Genomic DNA, 21,445 nt, shown 5'->3' with positions numbered 1-21,445 from the left:
GGCGGCGGGGGGCTAAGCGGCGGAGGGGGGATGTGGTCTGAGAGTGTGGAGTAGGTCAGGGAGCTGCCCTCATCGCTGCTGCTGATGTACTCGCTGCTGCTGGCGTCGTTGGTGACGTAGCTGCCCTGGTCATCATGGAAACTCATCTGGGTGAGGGAGAGAGGAGAGGCTGAAGGTGCCACCTCATCCTCCAGCCACCCAGCCCTCGGGGGTGTCCTGCCCCCCAACCATGCAGCCTGAGCCCCCCTCTACCACCCGCAGAGCCCCAGGACTTGTCCCCAGAGGCTCTGCCCCCATCCCAGTGTGGGGGGGCTGCACGATGGATGCTCCACAGCCAGGACAGACAAAGATCGTGCACCAAGCCACCCCTGTGCCATGCTCACCTCCTCATAGTCATTCTCAGGGGTGAGGAAATCATCCACGATGGTGACCCGGTGTCCCAGCTGCTCACTGAGGGCGTCCAGGAATCGGTCGGTGTCACGGCTGCGTGGGGGCCTGGAGAAGGTGAAGAGCTTCTTCCGTCGTGACAGAGGGCTGAGCGAGTAGTCCCGGTGCTTGGGGGACGGGGCTGGGCTGCTGTCGAGGCTGACATAGGGGTTGGACTCGGTGCTGCTTGGGGAAGCCACGGTGCTGTGCAGGCGGTAGTAGCACTGCTGCGAGGCCAGCGGGTCGCTCGGCCACGAGATCGCCATCCCCGGCTTGCGAGTGCCTGCAGGACACAGCACTGTTGAGAGGGGTCCTGCACTGGGCGCTCCCCGAGCCCCCCGCCCACGGGCCCTGACAATCCCCAGCACCACGCTGAATGTGACACAAGATAACGGTGTGGCTGTGGGGAGGACATGTCCCCCGGGCAGTACCCTGCGCAGCACAGCAGCGTGCTCGAGTCCTGCAGGATTTGCCACCCCACACACTTCGCTGGCATCTGCATCCTGCAGATGCCGCTTTGCAGGAGCCATGGCTTGGCTTGCATGTCACACTGTCATGGCTTTGTTATAAAGCAGAACCAAGAGGAAAATGTCTTCTCCTCCACCTGCCCGGCCAGCACCATCCACCATCACCTGAGCCCCCCCCAAAACTGCCTCTCTCACGCCATGGGAAGCTGAACACTACCTGCAGCGTGTGCCAGCTCCGGGGCGGGAGGCGATGCTCTGTGCAGGGCAGCGTTACCCATCTTGCCAGCAAAGCTGCCGATCAGGCGGTTTTCTAATTCTGCATAGACGGCCGACATCTGAAAAAAAGGGCAAAGAGCCGCTGTCAATGCCTGAATCGAGATGGGGCTTGTGGAGCTCTCAGAGATCTGCGATGCCCTGGGGACAGGACAGCCCCCACAGACCCACCAGCCCCCAGCCTCTTACTCTTTTAAAGAGTGCTTCACCCCAACCCAAGGGTACTCTGCCTTTTCCGAAGCTCCCCAAGAGCCTCTCGCTCACACAGCTGCAGGCGGACACTGACAGACACCAGCCTTATTAAAGCAGACTAATTACCCAGGGGAGTGATCTCAGAAATGAGCTCTGAGGCAGGGACGTTGTCTGCCACCAGCAGGTATTTACACGCAGACCCATCCTTCCCCATTCCCTTTTATCGGCTTTCCTGCAGTAACATGGAAGGAGTCAAACTGCCGACCCTCCCTGTGAACACAATGGTCCCGCAGGCATCGGCAAAGCGCTTCCCAGAGGCATCCCTCCCAGCCCCTCGAGGACGCACCATCTTGGGGTTGGGCGTCTCCGGGAGGGATGTACCATCGCCAGCCTGTCTCTCTCCAGGGATCAGGCGAACTGGGACCTCCACGGTGTCGCTCTGGCCTGCCGGGGAAGGAAGGGACAAACCAGTCAGGACCCCCTCCTTCTGCCTCTGTCCCCTGGGGCTCCTGGCGGTCCTGACCCATCAAGGTCCCCCTGTCTCCTGCTGGGACCCGGAGCCATCCTCCCTGCCCACAAAGCTCCTGCATCTGGGGGTCCCCAGGGATCCGTGCAGGGCAGCTGCAGCCGCATCCAAAACAGGGAACGTCTTAGTGCAGGTTTCCCCAGACAGCAGCAGAAGTCACCCAGCAGTGAAGCATGATGCGTGTGAGAACACAAGCACCGCTGAGACAAAATCCTCCTCTGCCTCGCACTTTACCTCTCGATTTCCACTTAGTCTATAAACCGAGGATATTCTTTATCTCTCAGTCTACCCAACTGGTAGATTTGGAAGGTGCCTGGAAACCCTCAGCACCCAAGTGGTGCTGCAGCTGTGCCATGGTTAGCATGCTCCTCACTAGTGTGGCACACAGCGGGATGGTGCCGAGTGGGGTGGGGTGGGGGTTCCATTTCAGTGTTTGAGAGGAAAAGACATTAACCAGGGCACAGGCAGGAGTTTGCACTACATGGAGAACTCTCTGGGTATCAAGATGCCCTAGTGCCATGGGTGTTAATTTGTCTTGGTTTCTTTTCCTTCGGCCTCCCCCAGGACGGTCAGCGTCACCACACGTGGCAGTCGAGGTCGTGTTTTCCAAAATCTGGTCCTTTTCAGTCACAGATGCCCATGCAGCGCCAGCCGCCCCAGCAGCGTCCCCCACGATGGGGCTCTGCAGGGGACATGAGGAGGGCGGGAGGGAGGGAGGGAGGCCTGGAGCCCTGCGATGGCACAAGGGAGCTCACTCGGAGCAACGTTGATTTGACCGGCTCCAGATGAAAATGTTTTTCCAGTTACATCTGTGGAGAGCTTCTGCTTACAGGTCAATGGCTGCAGCAGTATAAGCTCTCAGAGACATGTCCAGACCTGTGATTTATCTCCAAGGGTGTGTGAAGGGCTGCTGGGAGGAAGCAGCCTGCAATCCCTGCTTTTCCAGAGCTGCTGGAGGGCAGGTCAAATGGATTCACATTCCCTTCAGCCACAATATTTCCACCCAGCAGCCAGGGCCAGGCTGAGCTCCAGGGCGGGCAGGTAGGGCTTTGGAGAGTCCAGCGGAGCAGCTCCATTCACACCAGCACCAAACCAGACCTGTGTGCTCAGACCCCAGCGCAGAATGGCAACAAGAAAGGAGAGCCCCGCAGGGACACGGCTGGCTGCAATGCCAAAGGGCTCTGGAGCGGGCTTTCATCCGGAACAGGAGGTGCAGCCCCCCGTGCATCACTGCCAGGACTGAGGGATGTTGTCTGCTTTTTATAAATAAAAGGGTTGTGCAGAGAGGTGAGCCAGGAGCACCCGGGGCAGGACAGACCCCAGAGCCTGCTCAGGCTTGGGTAAGGTCAGCGGGACAGGTCGCCGGCTGCTCTGCCCCTTCCACAGGGCAAGGCTGCTCCCCTGCAGCTGGCGAGCATCTGCCCGGGCAAGCGGCTTCCCTCCGGCATACGCAGCTGCTGACTGCTCTCCATGCTGTAATCACAACCAGAAATGCTCCTTGGAGGCAGGTTAGAGGATCTTCCCTGGGGAAATGCTTCAGAGCTGACTGCTCCAGCAGCAGCCCTCCCTGACAGCCGAGGAGCACCACGCTCCTGGTGAGGGGTGCCAGGAGGAAGGCGTGCAGCCAGGGTGCTGGCAGAGTGTGGCCAGTTGCGGTGGGGAGGTCGTGGTCAGAAGCCATAAATACAGGTTGAGTGCCCTTCGCTATCAGCTCAAGGCAATGGAGGAACAGGCAGGATGCCTCGTCCTACCATCTGGGAGAGGAGGGCAGAGACATGATGGACTGAAATCCCAACGAGCAATATGGGGTGCATCTGGGGGAGAGGGTTAGTGATGGGGGGGCTGTGGAAGGCCCCCCAGCAATGCCAGGAAGGCAGGATTTTCAGAGGAAAGGGGAGATACAGGGCTTCTCTCTGAAAATAGGGTTTGTACAATGAGTGTTGCTCATCAAGAGCCTCAAAGAGGCACCAAACCGTGATCTTCTTCCTCACATGGATTCCACAAATGCCATTTTCCCTGTGAATTTGATGGTGTCCAAGAAAGTTCACAGGGAAGCTAGAAACTGTGCCCCCCAGAATAGAGGGCTCGGACCAGCAGCACCAGTTCGCATCTGAGAGCAATGGAAGGGATTGGAAACAATGCTCAGCCTCAGCCCGTGTGGCCTCTTCTTGGAATTCCTTATTTGAACTGTTTCTGGAAACATGGATTTCCAGGCAAAGCCTCCGAGCTGGCTCCGTGCTGACCCCCATCTTTTCCCACTGTCCATGCTGGTGCACAGCCACCGGGGCCCAGGTTCCTCCTCCCTGCAGAGAGAACCCCCGCACAGCCCCCAGTCACTCACCTGCTGCCCCCCCTTCCTCGGAGCGGGGGGTTCGGAGGCTTCCCCGGCACAAGGAGGCCCCTCGAATGGAGCTGCGGTAGCGATCCTCTGCTTCTGGCTCAGCTGCAGCAGAAAACACCCTTTGTAAGGCATGGCCGGTGTGCGCCAGACCCCGCAGCTCCCCCATTCCTCCTCGCTGTGACTCGAGGCTCCCCCAAGCCCACCGGGCTGGAAGCTGCTCTCTGAGCCCTGCACTTGACTGTGACCCCAGGCAGAGCTGTGCTGGCACTGCAGCTGCCCGTCCCCCAGGTCCTTATGCTGGGCCCCGGGGAGCAGAGCAGGTTACAAACACTCCCGCCTGCACAGGACAGGGGGATGGATGCCCAAAGATGGGACATGCAATTGCTTTTTCCAGCAGGATCAGTATCCACCAGTTTATGGTGCAGATGAAACTCCAGCCTTGAGCTCGGCTGCTCCAGAGGGATCGGGCTAACTCCTTCCTGCCCTCGAGGACAAGACAGGAGCAGGGGCCAGCACCAGAACACTGCCTGGAAGAACCACACTGTCTAATGGATTGGTCCATGTGCAGTTCAGTGCGACAGCTCAGGGAGGCTCAGCCTTACAGCAGGATGAAGATACCAGAGCATCAGTCTCTGTGGTATCCGACAGACCAATGCTTGGGCAGCCCAATACAGACAAACATCAGAGATCATCACCGAGTTTGGAAGAAGCCCAGATAAAGGACGAATCCAAATTCAGAGATCTCTGGCCGTCGTGCTTCCATGCATGGACACACATGTAATGCACCAGAACAACCAGACCTTCACGTGGTCAGCAATTGCCCCTTTCACCTGAGAAGCTGAAAGGACCAGCCTGCAAACTGGGGACAATGGTCTGAAACAGCCTGGTCCTGGGAGATTTACTCCTGGGCTTTCCTCCTCTGCCAGCAGCTGGGGCTTTATATTCCTGAAATACAGCTGCAAACTGCAAATCTATCAGCTTCCCTTGGCATCTTCTAAAGTTCTTTGGAATCTACAACACTTTAGGTAGGCCGGGCCGTGGCTCTGCACACACGAAAGCAGTGGTGATCAAGAGTGCCAATTAAGTGAGCAAATACCCAACAGGTTTCCATGCACAGCAGGGAGTATTTGCACCAGGACGGCAAGCGGTTTCTCCCTGCGAGGGGAAAGGCTGTGCTAAAATAACTGTGCTCCTCCTAAAGTCTCTCTTCAAGCAACCCCTCTTTTTACCTACATTGCATCTAAAATAAACCCATCAACACGATGTAAATAGCTTAGAATAGAAGAATTGCAAAACAATGAAGAAGCCCACATCCAAAGATTAAGACACTCCAAAATTTCACTCCAAATTTGCCCTCGCTTTTCTGCTGTCTGACTGCGAAGTCCATAATACTCAGCAAACCAGAGCTGGTTTTGGAGTTACCACAGCCCCAGTGATGGCGAGGGGAGAGGAGGCGAATCCCCCACTCCCTGCCGAGTCTCTCTGGGGGAGCCGCGCTGCCAGGCAGACCCGGCACTGCCGGGGGAGCCGCGCTCCCCACCTCCTCTAACCATGGAAACCCATGTCTGTCAGAGCAGTGGAGACATCCCGAGGGACACCGCCATCATCGCTTATTTTGCCTCTCTGATCTGAACACTGCCGCTAAACCAGCTATTTCCTTCTGGGACTTCCTAACCTCTACCAACCCGAGTAGCTTCCACAGGCCTTTGCTCCCAGAGACCACCCCTCGGATGCCGTCCCTCCTCTCAGTGCAGCCTTCCCTTCCAAAACTGCACGGTTCCGTGGTGCAGAAAAGGTAACCTCCCACCTGACATTTACAGATCAACCTTGCCGGTCACGGGAGCTGGAAGCTCCTCTGCGCTGCTCCACGTCCCACACCGCCGCTGCCTCTGTGCAGGCAGCATGTGGGCAGGAGCCAGGCAGGGCAGCGCTGGCTGCATGACAAATCCAGGTCCCCAGGGACCTGGTGGGACACGGCATGTCCATGCCGGAGTGCAGGGGCTTTCCTCTCACCTGCCAAGGACTTGTAACCAAGAAACCTGGCAATCTTTTGCTGGCAGTGCTCCTGCTCTTCATACGTCAGCAGCTGGTAGATAAACTGCCAAATGACTTGCTTGGCCGGTGTGTCCAGCACCGGGTACACATCCACAATGAGAGTGTCAATATTCCTGCAAAATTGGAAAGAGAGGGCTGGGCAGTGAGCGCATCCCTATGGCACAGCCCCACCACGCCACCTCCCTGGGCTCCGGCGCTTCCCAGCCTGCCTCCACCCGGGCCGCAGCTGCCAGGCTCGCCTCCGAGCCTTTGGCTCATTATTTTCTTAATAATAACAGATTATTTTGAAGCAGAGGTGCCAGGCTGCGAGCAAGGGACCGAGCCCGTTGGGAAGGAGAGTTGTGCAGCTGGTGCTAATGGGAAAAGCAAATTCCCAGGGACTGGCAGCACCTGACAGCCGGTTCTTGAGGCAGCCAGGGTGTCTGGGGTGGAGGAGCACCAGGGAGCAGACGGACACCCTAGGAAGGCCTGAGTTCTGGCCAGCAGCAGGTAAGCAGGCTCAGGCAGAGCTGTGTTGGAGGGGGTGGCAGGGCTGGCAGCCTTGCTGGGCCGGCGGCTCGGTCTCAGGGCGGCTCTGCGGTGTGTAGGGGTGGTGAAAGGGCTGTTGAGAGTCGCAGGGCTGAGCACCTGGCTCAGCGAGGGGGATAAAGCAGGGCTGTCCTGGGTCAGAGAGCTCCAGTTGGGCTGCTTTTCTGCTGAGAAACTGAGGCAGAGATGATGGTTACAGCTCATTTCAGCTATTGTGTGCTTAATGTAGAAGCAACAGTAAGAACTTGTTATAAAGAACTGGAAGAGATTGCATATGTAGGAACAAATCTGTTGTCTTGCTGTTAATTGAATGGACCATTGCTGCCTTTGAAGGGCCTGGCACCAGGTTTGTGGGGACAGCCGAAGGGCGAAGAGGCTCAGTGCTGCAAGGGCTTTGTAAATGAGGTATCTTGAAGGTCCTCGGAGGCCAGCAGGGATAAGAGGTGGCAGGAGCCATCTAGAGCTTGACAGACGTCACCTGCTAAGTTTCTCCCTAGTTTGTGGTTAACTTGCCTTTTCTGTGGGGCTGGACACAGCTCTCAGAAGCCCATTTCCCATTCAGAAAGGTTTGAGTTTTGTGGAGGAGCCACTGAGGCAGCAGGCGCTGCTCCTCTTGGCTGGTGGCCGGGGCCAGCTGGCTTCTCACATGCAGACTGGCTGGGGGGCCAAAGCCCAGAAGAGGGGTGTCTGGACTCCAGCTCCTGTGTTTGCTGCTGGGAAATGCTGGTATCTGTGTGCTGTGGTGGCAAGCAACATAAACTTAATGTGTAGGGATTTCCCTCCTTGTTGGCACAGTTAGAGGTCGCAGCTGGCTTGTCTGGGACAGGCACGCAATTGGGGCATGATGAAGTACTGTGAAATGGAGCAGTGGCCCCTGTGTCGAGCTGTCTGGGGCAGCTACAGGCAAAATGAGATGGCTGGAGGAGAGGACGGGCGTGCTGGTGTCCCTGCTGAGCCTTGCTCCCCTTCCAGCAGTAAAGCAGTGCTCGGAGACCCAGCAATGTAGGCAGACCTGCACTGGGAAGGGAACCTGGGGACTTGATTCATGGTGCTGGGGTTCCCACCCTTGTGCTACTGAGCAAGAGTGAGTACCCCACTAGGATTGGGTCTGCATTTCCCAGCTGCAGACCCCAAGGGTTGGATCTGCTCCCACAGCTGCCACTCCTTGGGCTGAAATGCCCACGTGGGGAATCCCATAGAAGCAGTGCAGGCTCAGGAGAGCACAAAGCAATGACTTCTGCTTTACTGGGGCAGTGTTGGTGATTGCAGGGCCTCAAGAAAGTTCACTCAGCTGGTGCTGGGAGGGTTTATACAGCCATTCCTCCCCAGCCCCTGCAGATACAGAGGCAGCCCAGCCTCCCTGCAGGCAGGGAGATGCTCAGGATGGTGCCAGCCCTCAGCCTGAGCTGTGGTGCACAGGGACAGTGCCGTGGCATTGTACTTGGTAGTTCCTATTCTCTCTTACCATTGGTAACCTAAATACTGGTGGCTTTACTGCACTTCCTTGTCAAACTGAGGATTCCAGTCCTCTGATCTTTACCCCAGCAGGTTGCTGTGCTGCAGCAGTGGGATCCTGCCTGGCCCTGGCCAGTGCATCCACAGCCGGTGTGGGACCTGGGCTCCTCAGGAGCAGACAGACAGACCAGCTTGGTTGGCTCAGCAGCTGCAGGAAGAGGCAGCAAGCATCTCCCGGTGCATAGGGGGGATGGCTTCTTCACCATGGTGCAGGAAGGTTAAAGATCAAGGGCAGAAAACAAGGTCACTTCTGAAAGCCTTGAGTCTGCCCCGGGATCGCTTTTGCCCCTTGCAGCAGCGTGGGGAGGGTGTGCTCTGCTGCAGGACAAGGGATCTGCCAGCCAAGGGGCTGCTGCAGCCCAGGTGCTGAGAAGAGTGAGAAGGTAAGGATGAAACGCAGCAAGTTTTGCTGAAAGAAGTGAAATGGGATCCATGGCCATCGGGGATGGCCAGATAGCAAGAGAGTCTGCACTGCAGGAGACCAAGGTGGTTTTATGAGGGATTAAAGGGTGACTGAATAAACCTCAAAATGGGGTCTAATGGGTCTGCCTGGTGAGAGATGGTGTGCCCTGCGGACATGTGCAGGGCAGTACACAGCTGGGGAAACCAGAGGACATGGTCACAGCAGAACTCAGTTCTGACACCCTTGCAGCCAAAGTCTGCCTTCTGCTTGGAGACCAACTCTGATGTGGGCATTGCTACCAGTCCAAGGGAGCAGCATTAGGGGAGTGGAGCTGCTAACGAGTTACCGATGTTGGAAGAAGCCTTCCAGCGCTTTGCAGATGGTATAGCGCTCAGGTGGAGTCAGCAGGTGCTCCAGCTGCTGATTGAAGGTCCTTCCTTGGATCTTGATGCTAGAGGGGAGTATCTCTGCCACCCACTGCAGGGAGGTGAGGGCGGAGGAGGTGCTCGGGGAGTCAGCAGAGTCAGAGTCTGCAAGGTGCAGGTAGAAAGAAAAAAAGAAAATTCAATAGAAAAATGGTCTTAACCATGGGTTAAAAGGCTTGTTCTGAAACCAAGGGTCAGTCCTGGGGACATCTGGGGTGGCTGCACCCATGCACGACAGGTGCTCCACAGGGATACAAAGCCTGATGTGCTGATGCAGGCATTGCTACCCCAGCCCAAACAGATTTCGGTCACTGGAAGGCAGCATGGTGACAAGGTGAAACGGCTCATCTGGAGCCATGACTGCCCCTGCCTTCCTCCTGTGCTCTGGATCAGCTGCTCTGGAGCTCATGGCTGTTCCAGTGGGTCCATGGACCTACTGGAGGTGAGCAGGGATGTTCTGATTGGGATGCTCTATGGGATCTACCCCTTCAACCACACTGCTTCCACGCTTCCTGTAAGTGCATGCAGATGTTCCTTCTCTGGCTCTCTAACGCCTCTGCTCAGGTCTCTAAGCACTTTATGATTACCATTGACTTCAAAAGCAGCATCCATCAGGGTTACCTGTGGGTGAACTGAGGCACAGGAGGTCTGCACTGGTCCCTGTGCCACAGTCTGACCACCCCTGAGGTGAGTGCAGGGCAATAAGCATGGCTGGGAGAGGGACCCTGCCATGTCTGTGGGATGCGTTTACCCACAGAGGAATATGGCCAAGGCAGTGGGAGCAAAAAATTCCATCTTTCTTGGTTTCCTTTGGGGGGCAGTGAAGGAGACTGCGGTACAGAGCCAGTGGCACTCAAAGCAGCAAGGTGCTCGATTGTTTCTAGGGCACATGCAAACGAGTTGGTAACACCGGGCTCCTAACGTGAAGCTCAGGACAGTGCACTGCTGCTCTGGAGGGAAGAGCCAGTCCCTAATTCCTGGGCCTATGCATTGCAGAGTGGCACCCCAATAACGCACCAACCCTCCTGCCTTAGCACAGCTTTGGAAATGTGGTGGCAACAGCACTCTGCCCTGGGCTGTGGTCCTGCCCCTCCGCTAAAATCGTGCTGACAGCCACCCGCATTGTCCCAGATACCCTCATCTCCCGCTGACCCGCTCACCAGCAGCAAGCTAAATTATTCATAACGGCAGAAGTTATTCTGAACAGCACAGTCCATACACCACCGTGGGATTTGCACAGCGACCATGGATGCACAGGGTTGGATTACTTCGGTCAAGAACACATCACAGACTGCACGTAAGGGACATTGGCAAGGGCTGTCAAGGACGATCATCCAGTAGGATGAACCCTTCTGGAGAGCAGCCAAGCCTGAGATCAAGCCTGGTCCCAGAAAGCAGGCAGCTGCATGCCTCAGTGAGAGGAGCAGCCCCCAGGGCAGCGCGTTAAACCTGCTGAGCCTGTGGGAAGTATTGGGCAATGCCCTCCTGTGCGGGGAATTTGGGAGCTGATGTGGGGTTTCTGCTGCTCCGGGCTGTCTCCTCCCCACGTTCTTACCATTGGAGAAGTTGACGATCCCCTCTTCTACCACCAAGGTGGGCATCGCCCCGCTGCCCTGCAGCATCGACACCACCTTGTCATGGGAGCAGTTCCTGTGGGGCACAGGAGAGCCGGGGTCAGAGCTGCCAGGCTGCCTGCGCGTGAATCGCCCCCCGCGCCTGGGCTCCCCACTGTACCTGCGGCAAGGAACAACCACGGGGCACGCCTGCGAGTGCCCTGCGGAGCAGTGGTGGCAAATGAAGCCAGCGTTACTTTAAGCTATGCTCAGACCCAGAAGGTGAACTTTCCATTTAGATGATACAGTGCGGCAGGTCTCTCCTTGCCTGTCCTAATTCTGCATGAAAGGAAAATGCAAGGTGGATGTAAAATGCATTTAGGGGGGGAACACTCTTGGAGTGCCCTTGGAGAAGGGTACGGGCCGGCCTGGCACAAAGCCTTCCAAAACGTGGGCTCGGAGGACAATCTTCAACCCTCTCTCCTCTATTTTCTGGCGATGCTGCATCAGCCAACAGTTTGCTGGATCAGCTGAAATGTGAGAACCTGGGCACTGACAGAAGCAGCATCAAATGTTTAACCTTCAAATATTCATCACTTTCTTATCATGTAGCCTCTTCTAACTCTTTGCTCTTGCTTTTTGTGCAGAAGGACAAACCCAAGGAAATATGGGCTGCTGCCACTGCACTGGCAAGGTGCACGCTTGGCTCTGGTTTGATTGGTTTGGATGTGTGCAGATAACGTTGAGAAGAACTAACTTCTGGGTGGAAATACAATTGCTCCTGTGGTTTTAAAGTTATGATCCCAGTCTGGGAGTGATTCATGGGCTGGCTGGTGCTCTGCTTCTTTCCAAAGCAGAACCCCAGGTGTTTAACTTGTACAACTTAAGGCACAGTGGCTTGGACTGAGGTCTGCAGGTGGGCTGCAGTCAGGACAGCAGCTATATGGGGTGTCATGCATTACGCATGATTATTTGCAAAGAGGAGTCAAGGGAGGAGCTGGGACGGAGCTGAAATATTACTTAGAGCCAGTTTTTGTAAAATAATAGTAAAGGAGATGCCCATAGGGGGCAAACGCCCTCATGCACCTCAGTAGACAGCTCCAGCGTGACCAGCTCTTGTTTCTTTTGCACAAAAGTGAACGTGTGGTGCTTGGCCACCTACCGCCCCCAGGGGCCCTGGATGCAGGTCTCTTAAAGAGCCTCTCACCTCATGTCCAGACCGTTGAGGAATAGGATCCGGTCTCCAGCTTTGAGAGCAGCCTTCTCAGCCGGGCTCCCTAAATGCACAGGGAACAAGAGGGGCTTTAGCTGGTGGGCCCCTGCTCACAGGCATGGGGTCCCAGCTCTCCAGCCGCCCTGTGCCCAGGGATGCCCCCCAGGGCAGGGCATCCACCGCAGCTGGGTTATCTGGGTGGGCTGGAGTTGTTTGCTGGGCACAGCGGTGCTAGCACCCAGCTTGCAGTGGAAGCATGGGTGTGATTTCAGGCTATTCACTGAACACAGACATTTTCCGGCTTTCATAACAGGGAGTGTACACGCCAAATTAAATTCTACCAAAGATGCTACTTAATCAACTCGGGAAGCTCCATCACTGAGCCTTGTAAAAGTCCCTTTTGCTATTTTCTAGCAAACAGCAGGCACTTAAAATTTCAAGTTCAGACCAGAGGTAAATAAGGGTCTTTAAATCCTATGGCTAGAGATTGTCTTACCTGGCAGAACAGACTCGATCCAGACTGGGGCATGGCCACGTAGTGTGAAGCCAAAGCTTCTGTTGCCTTTATAAACTCGCACAGTTCTGCAGGTGAAAAAAGCAAATGTGAAATCAGAACCCAATATTCCGTTCTTGTTTCCTTTCTGAGTCCTGTTACCCCAGGCATCCCCCTGAGTCCCCAAGCCCTCGATGTTCCCTGTGTCCCCACAAGGTTCCCTTTGATACTAAAGTGGGTTTGGTGGCCCCAGATGGCCCCAGTGCAGTTGCCAGCCCCTCCTGGCTGCAGCCTGTCCATGCTGGGGAGCGGAGGGAGCCCACAGCTCTGAGCCACCTTGGGGCAGGGGGTGGTGGGGAGTGATCCCAGGGGTGCTGGAAATGGCCCAGACAAAACCTCAGGGAGGGCTGGGGGAATCTGGATGCCCTGGAGGCAGGAAGATGCCACTGGGTTGGGGGCAGAGCCCCTGAGCACGGCCTCTTGCTCTGCCTTAATTACCCAATTCATAAAACCACCATCTGGTCCTTCACATCCAATGTGTTTTTAAAGTGGAACATGGGATATAGCTTATATATTACAATGAATGAGAGAGGCAACATGTTTTTAGGGGGCAAAGTTTGCACAGGCTGATAAGAGAGGAATTAAAGTCAGCTAGGAAATTTTGGAAGGAGCGTCAGGTAATCTCTCTACTGGGAGGCTGACTGGAGCTGGGGGAAGGCAATGTCACTGAGATCATCTACATCCAGAAAGCCTGTTGTAGGTATTGATCCTATGCTGGCAGGGAGGGAGGTTGTGCTGGAACTGGATTTTTGGATAAGTCACACCAAAGATTATCCTGGCAGGAAGGTGTGCTGCGGCCGAACACCCTGGAGATACCAGCTGGTGGCAGGGGAAGAGCTTGGGACATGCCCGTGGCAGCACAGCCCCTCCAGGATTCTCTGGATGTGCTGGCAGACCAAATCCTGCTCTCTTGTTCATGGGACAGAGCTGGGAATAGAGCAGGAGCCGCCCCTGGCATGGCAGGGCTCCTTAGCCCTCTGGGGCTGCTGAGGTCTGGCCATATGGGCAGTGGGAACTGGGTTAATCCCCTGTGCACCAGGGATTGTCCTTGCCTCCCACAGCCGAGGCCTTGCCCCCGGGCACCCACCAGGGCAGGGCAGGACAATACAGCCTGCTCTGTGCCCAGGTGCCCTGCATCCCCTGGCACAGCCAAGTACCCTGCACCCTGCCACCATAGCACTGGAGCTGGCATCCCCCTGCAGCCTGCAAGTGCCATCTCAGCTCCCTGCGTGGGTCATCCCAGCCAGCCCTGAAGAAGCAAGGGGGCAGGAAGGGTGGCCCAGAGCTGGGAAAAGGGGTGTGAACATGCCCAGCCTTTGAGAGGGAGAGGTCTTTGCTTGTCCTCATCCCAGGAGGATTTCACCCACTCTGCGCACCAAAGACATCCCCTTTCCTCGTGCTTTCCCTGGCATCCCTCCCTCACACTGGCATCTATGCCAGATCAGACACTGCCACCATGAACTCGAGGGCATCCAGGAGAGGTGTTACCTGCGGGCAGCCCCTGAGGCCACATTGCTGGTGATGAGCGAAGTGGTTTTCCGCAGGCTCTTGCTGACCTCCTCGTGGCTGCGGGGCACGGAGCTGGCGCGGGTGGAGACAAGGAGCCGCTCCTGGTGGTCCTCGCTCCGGCTGCGCCTCAGCCGGTTGCTGTGCTGCTCACTCTTGGAGCGGCAGAGCTTGCTGATCAGGCTCTGCGACACCACCTCGTCAAACCGCTGCCGGTGCTTCTTGGGGATGAAAATCCTGGAAAAATGAGACAAGGGGGGCTGGAGCAGCTGTGGCCCAGAGCTCTGGGTCCATCCGTACCTGGGAAAGGAAAGGTCAGAGCAGCCCCAGCCCCTCATGCGCTCTTGGCCTCGGTCCTCCCTGGAGCTGCAAATGCCGAGGCTGGGGATGCTGGGGCTGCTGGCTGCATCTCCTGCCCTGTACTGTGCATGGCTCCATTGGGGTGAGGAGCTCAGACCCCCCTGCAGTGCTCGCAGAGACTGATTCAAACAGCTCAGTTCCTCCTCATGCATCCCATCCCAGACCCCTTCAGCTGCCAGCACACCGATGATAAGGTCCAGCTCGAGTCACAGATTAATTGCTTCCCCCCGTGCTGACAGCGAGGGAGACGGCTGGGCAGGGGAGGACCCTTGCCCCCACGGTGCCCGTCCCATTGCAACCCTGCTCCTTGCTGCATGCTACCCACGGCCAGGTGTCCCAACACACAGGTGCCCCCTGTGTTGCCAGTGCTAAACCGCCACCTCCAAACCTGCCTCTGAGATGCCCAAAATATTGTTCCCCATCTCCAGCCCCAGCCCCTCTGCTGGAAGCCCTGGGCTCCACTCTCCTGGGCTCCAGCCTCGGCTTCTGCCACCCCCCAGGCAGGAGCCTCGCGCCCCTTGGGAGACACTGGTGCTGTGGGGATGAGGACGGGTGTGGTGATGCTGCAGGCAAGGGGACACCTCTGGGAACTTGCAATGTTCCAGGTCACCTCCCCTCTGCCTGGTAGGAGCTGCTCTGCCAGCAGCCAAGTGGCCTTTGTGCCCCCGCAAGGATCCCCGGCACCCTGGGGAGATGCAAAGTGGGATCCCAGGAGGGAGCGGGGAGGGTGTATCTGCACCGCCGGGGCTTTACCCCATAACACGAGGAAATGCTTTTTCTTTTCCTTCTGGCATCGCGACAGCGAGAGGCTGGCACCCTGCTCACCTACTCCTGCCCTCCCATTTGCACATTTAGGGGCTTCTGGAGGAGCTGTTCTCTCTCTCTGTGTTTCTATAGCAACTCCTCCCGGCACCCTGTACCGGGCTGCCTGTCGCAGCTGCGTTTGCTCGTTAGACAATACCGTCTTGTGAGGTTCGTTAGCGCTCTTCACCTCGTGGCGCGTGAGAACGCGCTGCCTACATTAACACAAACTCCGAGGCTTGTGGCGGAGGAGGGATGCAAGCGTCGCTCCCAACCCACCCAGGGAGCGCATCTCCCAGGGAGGCACTAACCGGGCCAAACTCGTCAGAAGGGCTGGAGGGGCTGGGGCTGGCGGGGGGCTCCTGCAGGTCTCCCCCCGTCCCTCGGACAAGTTTGCCAAAGGAACCCGAAAGCCCTGGTGAAGCCAGAGAAGAAGGAGGGGGAGGTTTTCGATCCCAAATCTATCAGGACAAGGACATATCTATTTCCCCCCAACAAAAGGCAGAACTCAAAATAAGAGCTGATGCTCACACCAAGTAGGAGCAGACAGATCGCAAGACATCCCGAGGCTGTCATATGCTCATGCAAAGCATTTGGTGATAATTTAAAAGAAGTAACATGTTGGTACAATTCACAGTCAATTTGTGATTAAGCAGCAACTAGAAAAGAGTGAAATCACGCTAATAAATAGTTCACCCAGCTGTAAGCAGGCTCCCGCGGGAATGCAGGAGAGGACGCGGCACGATGGCAGCGAGTCCCGGCAGGACCCCACACCTCTGCCCTGGGAAAAGTTTGGGTTCCTTGCAGGCAAAACGAGTGCGCTCCCATTTCAGTTGGCCAAATTAAATTGGCCCTGCTCGTTCCAGCAGGGCTGTCCCACTTTGCACTGACTGCTACTTCGCTGGCAGGCTGGCAAACATCAGGGTTGAGGAGTGAAGCCCAGCTAGCTCAAAAACCAGGCACAAGGACGTGCTTTAAGGGTTTCACCAGGAATCAGCTCCATGCTAGAGGTAAAATGGTCTCTTAGCAAGGAGCAGAGCTAAGTGACTGGTAAAAATAATCCTATTAAGGCATGCAAAATAGTTTCCTTCCGCAAAACCCGTTGAGAGGATTTGCAGTTGTGGAGCTGGGATGGCCCCGTGCCGCAGTGCTGCTGGGGGCTGGATCCCCCCATAGCTCCTCGATGCCCTGCTGGGTCCTGGCCTCCAGGCAGTTTGTGCTCAGGTTTGATCCTTAGTGAGGGACCTGCCAAAGGCTGCACGTGGGGTGACATTAGACAGCGTTGGTGCCTTGGCCTGCCCTCTGTTCCAGCCCAATGCTGACCATGCAGCATGCACCGGCACCACGCACTGGCCCAGGCACCGGGCTCAGTGGGAAACTGCAGCTATTTTTGCAGTGCCCTGCCATCCCACAGGATAAACCTGGCTTTGCCCATCAGCGTGGCACCGAGGAGCAGCACCCAGCTGGGGTTTCCCTCTCCCAGCAAATCCCACTGGGGAGCAGGGAGCATGGATGCTCCCACCCTGTTTGCAGAGGTCAGCCTGGGAGCAGGGGCAGACCCCCTCTCCCTGCAGGCTGCACGTGCCCGTGGCAGGGCCTGGGAGCCGTGCAGCACCTGGGAGTCATGTGGCGCTGCCCTCATGCCTTCGGCTTCCTCTTCCTCCTCATTGCATGCTCCAGGTCAGCCCTTGCTGTTCCCCATTGGAGAGGGGACAGGGAAGGCATCCCCGGCCCTGGGCGCTGCAGCCCTGCGTCGGCTCCCCAGCCCTGGTGCACTAACCCTCCCCTGCAGCGGTGCCAGCACACACTCCTTGCTCTTCATGGGGGCTCAGTCTGCTCTATCAGAAAGGTGAATTCAGGGCATTTTCCAGGTCGGGAGAGGGCCCAGAGGGCTGTAAAGCTGCTTTGCCTTCACTCCCTCTCCGAAGCAGCCTGGCCAGGACACCAGCATGCTGCTACGGGTAGGAACCCGCCTGGCAGGAGCCTGTCCCCAGCCGCTCAGCTGCCTGCTCCGGGGCTCACTTCAGCAGAGGATGTTTAGCAAATCTTGGTCTTCGTCCCACTCACTTTTTTTAACCCCCTCGGTGGGTGACTTGCAGCTCGGCTCTGAGCAGACAGTCCCACTGCTGCAGCCTGCACGCACCGAGAGCTGCCCCTCCACCGGCCCAGCGCCATGGAGAGCCACCTTTCACAAGGGCATGTGTCCCGTGGCGGGCACTGAGCTCACCCGAAGGGTTCCACCCTGAGCTGGGTGCTGAGACTCGCTGGTGCAGGATGCGTCCCCTCGAGTGGGGCAGCGGCTCCGGCCTCAGCGGAAGCAGGTGGAAGCAGCCCCAAATTTGCTCGGACCTCACACTCAGCAAGGGGTCCTCACTCCGTCACAGCCCCTGCACCATGCAGCACCCCCAAAGCCCCATCCTGACTGCCCATCCCTTTGATAGACTATAGCCATGGAGACAAAGCAGACCAAGACGTGCTCTTCTCGCCTCTCCCCAGCCCCACACCCCTAATTTTTCATCTGAGCTTTGCTCAGCTCCCCCCAGCCCTCGTGCCACTGCTGCGGTGGGTGCGGGTTGGCCACAGGGCCACACTGGCACCAGGAGACACGGTCCCTGCAGCTCAGAGAGGCAGGAGAGACATTGCAGGGATGTCTGCCGGGGCACGAGGCATTCCCAGCACATCCAACGGCATGCATGCCACGCGAAGGAGCGGAGAGACATACCGAAAATGCCGAGAGAAACTCCGGTCCTTTCCCATTTGTCCGGATGCAGTGGGAACAAAAGGGAGATGCTTCAGATCCTCATGCAGCTGGGTCTCAGCCTCGGCTCACGCCCACGACACGGCCGGATCCAACAACCAAACCGCGCGCCAGCCGGTGCCCCCCTGCCACTTGGCACCCCCACGGTGCACGGGGACCACGGCCAGATGGGCCGGCTCGCCGGCAAACTTTACCTGGGCTGAGTCCCTGCCTCCCTTCGTCCTCACCTCCCCACCGCGCTCTCAGTCCTGGGCGGAGGTTTACCATCCACCGAGTGCCTCCTTTTTTTATCAATTTGGCTTTAGCGCTTGCTGTGCCCTCCCTGCTCCGGCTCTGCCCCAGCTCACAGCGGCGAAGCCTCTCGCTTTCCCTAAAAACTGCAGTCGCTGTAATTTCCAGCTGGAACGATCTCGTAACAGAAAGGAGGGCACGGCTCCACGCCGAACTCCGGGGGGATGCCTCCCTGGTGCTAATTAGTTGACTTCTAAAGTGCTTCTGTTTAAATTACATGCTGCTGTAATGGGTGAGAAACCTTAAAGGCAAATGGCATTGGTGGCATGTGCATGGCTGCTGGGTGCACAGGCAGAGTCGCCCAGGCTGGACCAGGATCAGGACCAGGACCAGAGTCATGGTCCCAAACCTCCCACCCCCAGCCACAGAGCATCATTTACCCCCAGGGTAACATGGCAGCGCTTTGCATTAGGGATAGAGGATTTAAAAAAACCATCTTTAATTTAAATAACGCCATCTTTAAACATAGCCCTTGCGTTTGATGAAGAGGATGTGAAGCTTTCCAGAGCTGCCAACATCACATACAATCTCCAGGTTGCAAAGGAAGGAAAAATGAAAAATATAGGGTTTAGCTCCAAAACAATGAGCAAAGACCTGACCTTGAGTCTGGTGGTTTTACAGAAAAAAACATCCCAGGGTGGATTAAAATACTGAGCTACACTTGGATGGCGTCTGAACTGTGCTATGCAAACAGCTACCAGTCTGGAAAAGCACCTCTGCCCCAACAGCATGCCCCAATGCTAAAATTCCCACGCTTTTGGGAGAGAAAACTCATGCACCGCTTTACCCACATAATGGGACTTCGCCTTATGAACCTGCGTGGATTTTTCTCCAACCTAATCTCCCTGTTACCTTGGCGTGCATGGGGAGGGATGTCAGCACCGACAGCCACAGGGGGACATGGCGCCTCCGAACCCCTGTGCACGAGCGAGACTCGCTCCAGCCCAGCAGCGAGCATGCACCTGTGATTTTCACAGGGGCTGTTATCCCATCATCCCTGGTAATGGGAGGCTCAGTAATCACTCATCTGGCTGCAGATGTTTTGCAGATGTGACCGTTGTTATGGTTAAATAGGAATTAAGCTGCTTTTCCACCTGGGAGGGCAGAGGAGTGGGATGCAATGGCCGTGCACCCAGGCCGGGAGCCCCTCGCAGCTCCCGCGCACCCCACGCCAGCACCCCCACACCACCTCAGGGCACAGGGAGTTTTGTCACCCCGTGCTTTTCGGAGCCACATAGAGCGTTCACCTCGGCCGAGGCGCTTCCCCAACCTGCTTTCTGCTGGGAACACCAGGACAATTGCAGCTTTCCACATTTTCTTTAAGATACTGGAAAACACTCCGACCAAGTAACTGCTTACCAAAATAAAAGTCACAAACCAGTGGTGGTGTGCAAGCGGGCCAGGCTAATACAATCTGCATTACAGCTGCGATTTGTTGAAAGAAATTAATCTCCTAACGGGAGATTTTACACTGAGGCATTTTGGTCATGACCTATTTGAACTCAGCCGGTAGGAAAGGAACTCTGCTCCCAATTTTTGTCACCGCTGGCACATTTTTTTCCTGCTGCCCTAATTCCCACTTTTGGGCAGTTGACCACATGTCTGGCTATCAGATTAGGGATTTTTTAAAACGGAAGCAAGCAAGAGCTGCTTTCCCTCCATTATCGCCCGTCCGTCCATGTAGTTTCACGGGGGCTCTGCTTGCCTGGGTTTAGGGGGGCAACCTGGGCTGCATCGGCACCCAGAGAGCCAGGGAGCTCCCCCCAGCCTCTGAGGAGCGGGTGTGTGGAGGGGGGGGACAAGTGGGCAAGCAGCACAATCCATAATATATAAATCCTGATGGCTAAAATGAAAATTTCTTATCCAGAGACAGTCACAGATGGCTGGAGTGTTTTAATACGGAACATGCCAAGCGATTTTATCGCTGTGAAAAACAAGCCAAGACAAATAGATTGTGTTTGGAGCGTTATTAAAATGAACTCGGTAGAATTTCTCCCATAATAAGGGAACCCCCCGATGGGCAGTGGTTTTATCTTTGCCAGGGATCAAAAGTGACTGCAATCAAAGCGGCGCTCACCACAGCCCAGCCACCGCGGGCCAGCAGCTTCGGCTGCAGGCTTTGGTTTTCCCCAGGGAGCGGAGGCTGGTTGGGAAGCAAACGGACTGTAAGCAAAGCAGCGAAGTCACAAACTACCGCGAACTGTTCTCCCTGTCGCTGAGTGATGCACAACATGACTTAAAGGAGATCCGTGCCAACACACAGCAGTCTGAACAACCCAAGAGATAGCATCTAATGAATTAATACAGCTGGCCGTGCTGCGGAGCACACCCGCTATTTAAATCCAGGTTAATGGGACGATGCCCGTGTAAGCCTCAACGCCAGTGTTTTATGCACCAGCTTTTGTAACGTTGCAGGTCAGTGGGGAGGAGGGGATCTGCGTTTCCATCGCTCCCCAATTCTACCGCAAACAGATGTTTCAAAGCTGAACACTGCTGCTGGGAGCTGGTGCAATGTTGGCACGGGCATCGCCGGTGCTGCCGCCAGCACAGGGGAAACGCATAGCGCAAAAAGGGAGACGGCAACCGGTACACAGTGGTGTGCAAGTGCTAAGCCCCTGTGCCACGCAGGTGAGGATCCCACCTGTACCACATGGCTTGGAGGGTGACTTTGGCCCCCAGGGTCCGGGGAAAAGCCGGCAGCTGCTGCAACACCGCTGCAGAGCACTTGGGTGCAGAGCCGGCACCGTTCCTCTGCTGAAATCGCAGCTCTGCCCTGGTTTGGAAACAGCTCAGAAATAAGAGCAGTGCCAAGAGGCGCACGCCCTTGGGACCCCAACCTGCCCAAAATAACCCGCTCCCCTCCCCGTGCTGGTGTGAGGCGCACATAACCCCGGCACACGCGCTTGACACAGTCACGGGGAGCAGGGGAGGTAAAGCCCGTGGCTCCCTGGAGACTAGACCCGGGCTTTGGCATTTGCAGGCGATGGAATAACACAAAATAGGAGATTTCCCTCTCCCCTGGCAGAGCTGCGATGCCTGCGGAGTCCCTGACGAGAGCAGCTCTGATGCAATACGGATGCTAAGAGTTAATTAACTTTTAGCACATCTCATTTTTGCGGTGCCGGGGGTTTCTGTATTCGAGAATGAAGCTGCTTTAAACCCGTTCCCCTCCCAGCCCCCTCGGCTCCCAGGAAACGTCCGCTTTTACTCACCCGAGACAGCTCATCTTTCCCCCTCGCTGCCGGATTTCATCATTTCT

The 21,445-nt window shown here is 56.5% G+C and overlaps 1 protein-coding gene across 1 annotated transcript in view; it reads right to left on the bottom strand.

The window, feature by feature from the left end:
* Positions 1–21,445, bottom strand: part of LOC104134537 (Grid2 interacting protein) — a 38,839-nt gene that overhangs the window by 10,475 nt on the left and 6,919 nt on the right. Inside the window, 11 exon segments of the mRNA XM_035903554.1 lie at positions 1–146; positions 384–709; positions 1,111–1,228; positions 1,705–1,802; positions 4,226–4,327; positions 6,239–6,393; positions 9,073–9,256; positions 10,707–10,801; positions 11,912–11,981; positions 12,414–12,499; positions 13,959–14,213. The exon segment at positions 1–146 is cut by the window's left edge and continues 184 nt beyond it. Of these exon segments, the coding sequence (XP_035759447.1) occupies positions 1–146; positions 384–709; positions 1,111–1,228; positions 1,705–1,802; positions 4,226–4,327; positions 6,239–6,393; positions 9,073–9,256; positions 10,707–10,801; positions 11,912–11,981; positions 12,414–12,499; positions 13,959–14,213 (1,635 nt within the window).

The sequence above is a fragment of the Egretta garzetta genome, unplaced genomic scaffold (assembly GCF_000687185.1).
Source record: "Egretta garzetta isolate BGI_Z169 unplaced genomic scaffold, ASM68718v1 scaffold71, whole genome shotgun sequence".
Lineage (NCBI taxonomy): Eukaryota > Metazoa > Chordata > Aves > Pelecaniformes > Ardeidae > Egretta > Egretta garzetta.
This window is presented reverse-complemented; position numbering and strand designations above follow the sequence as displayed.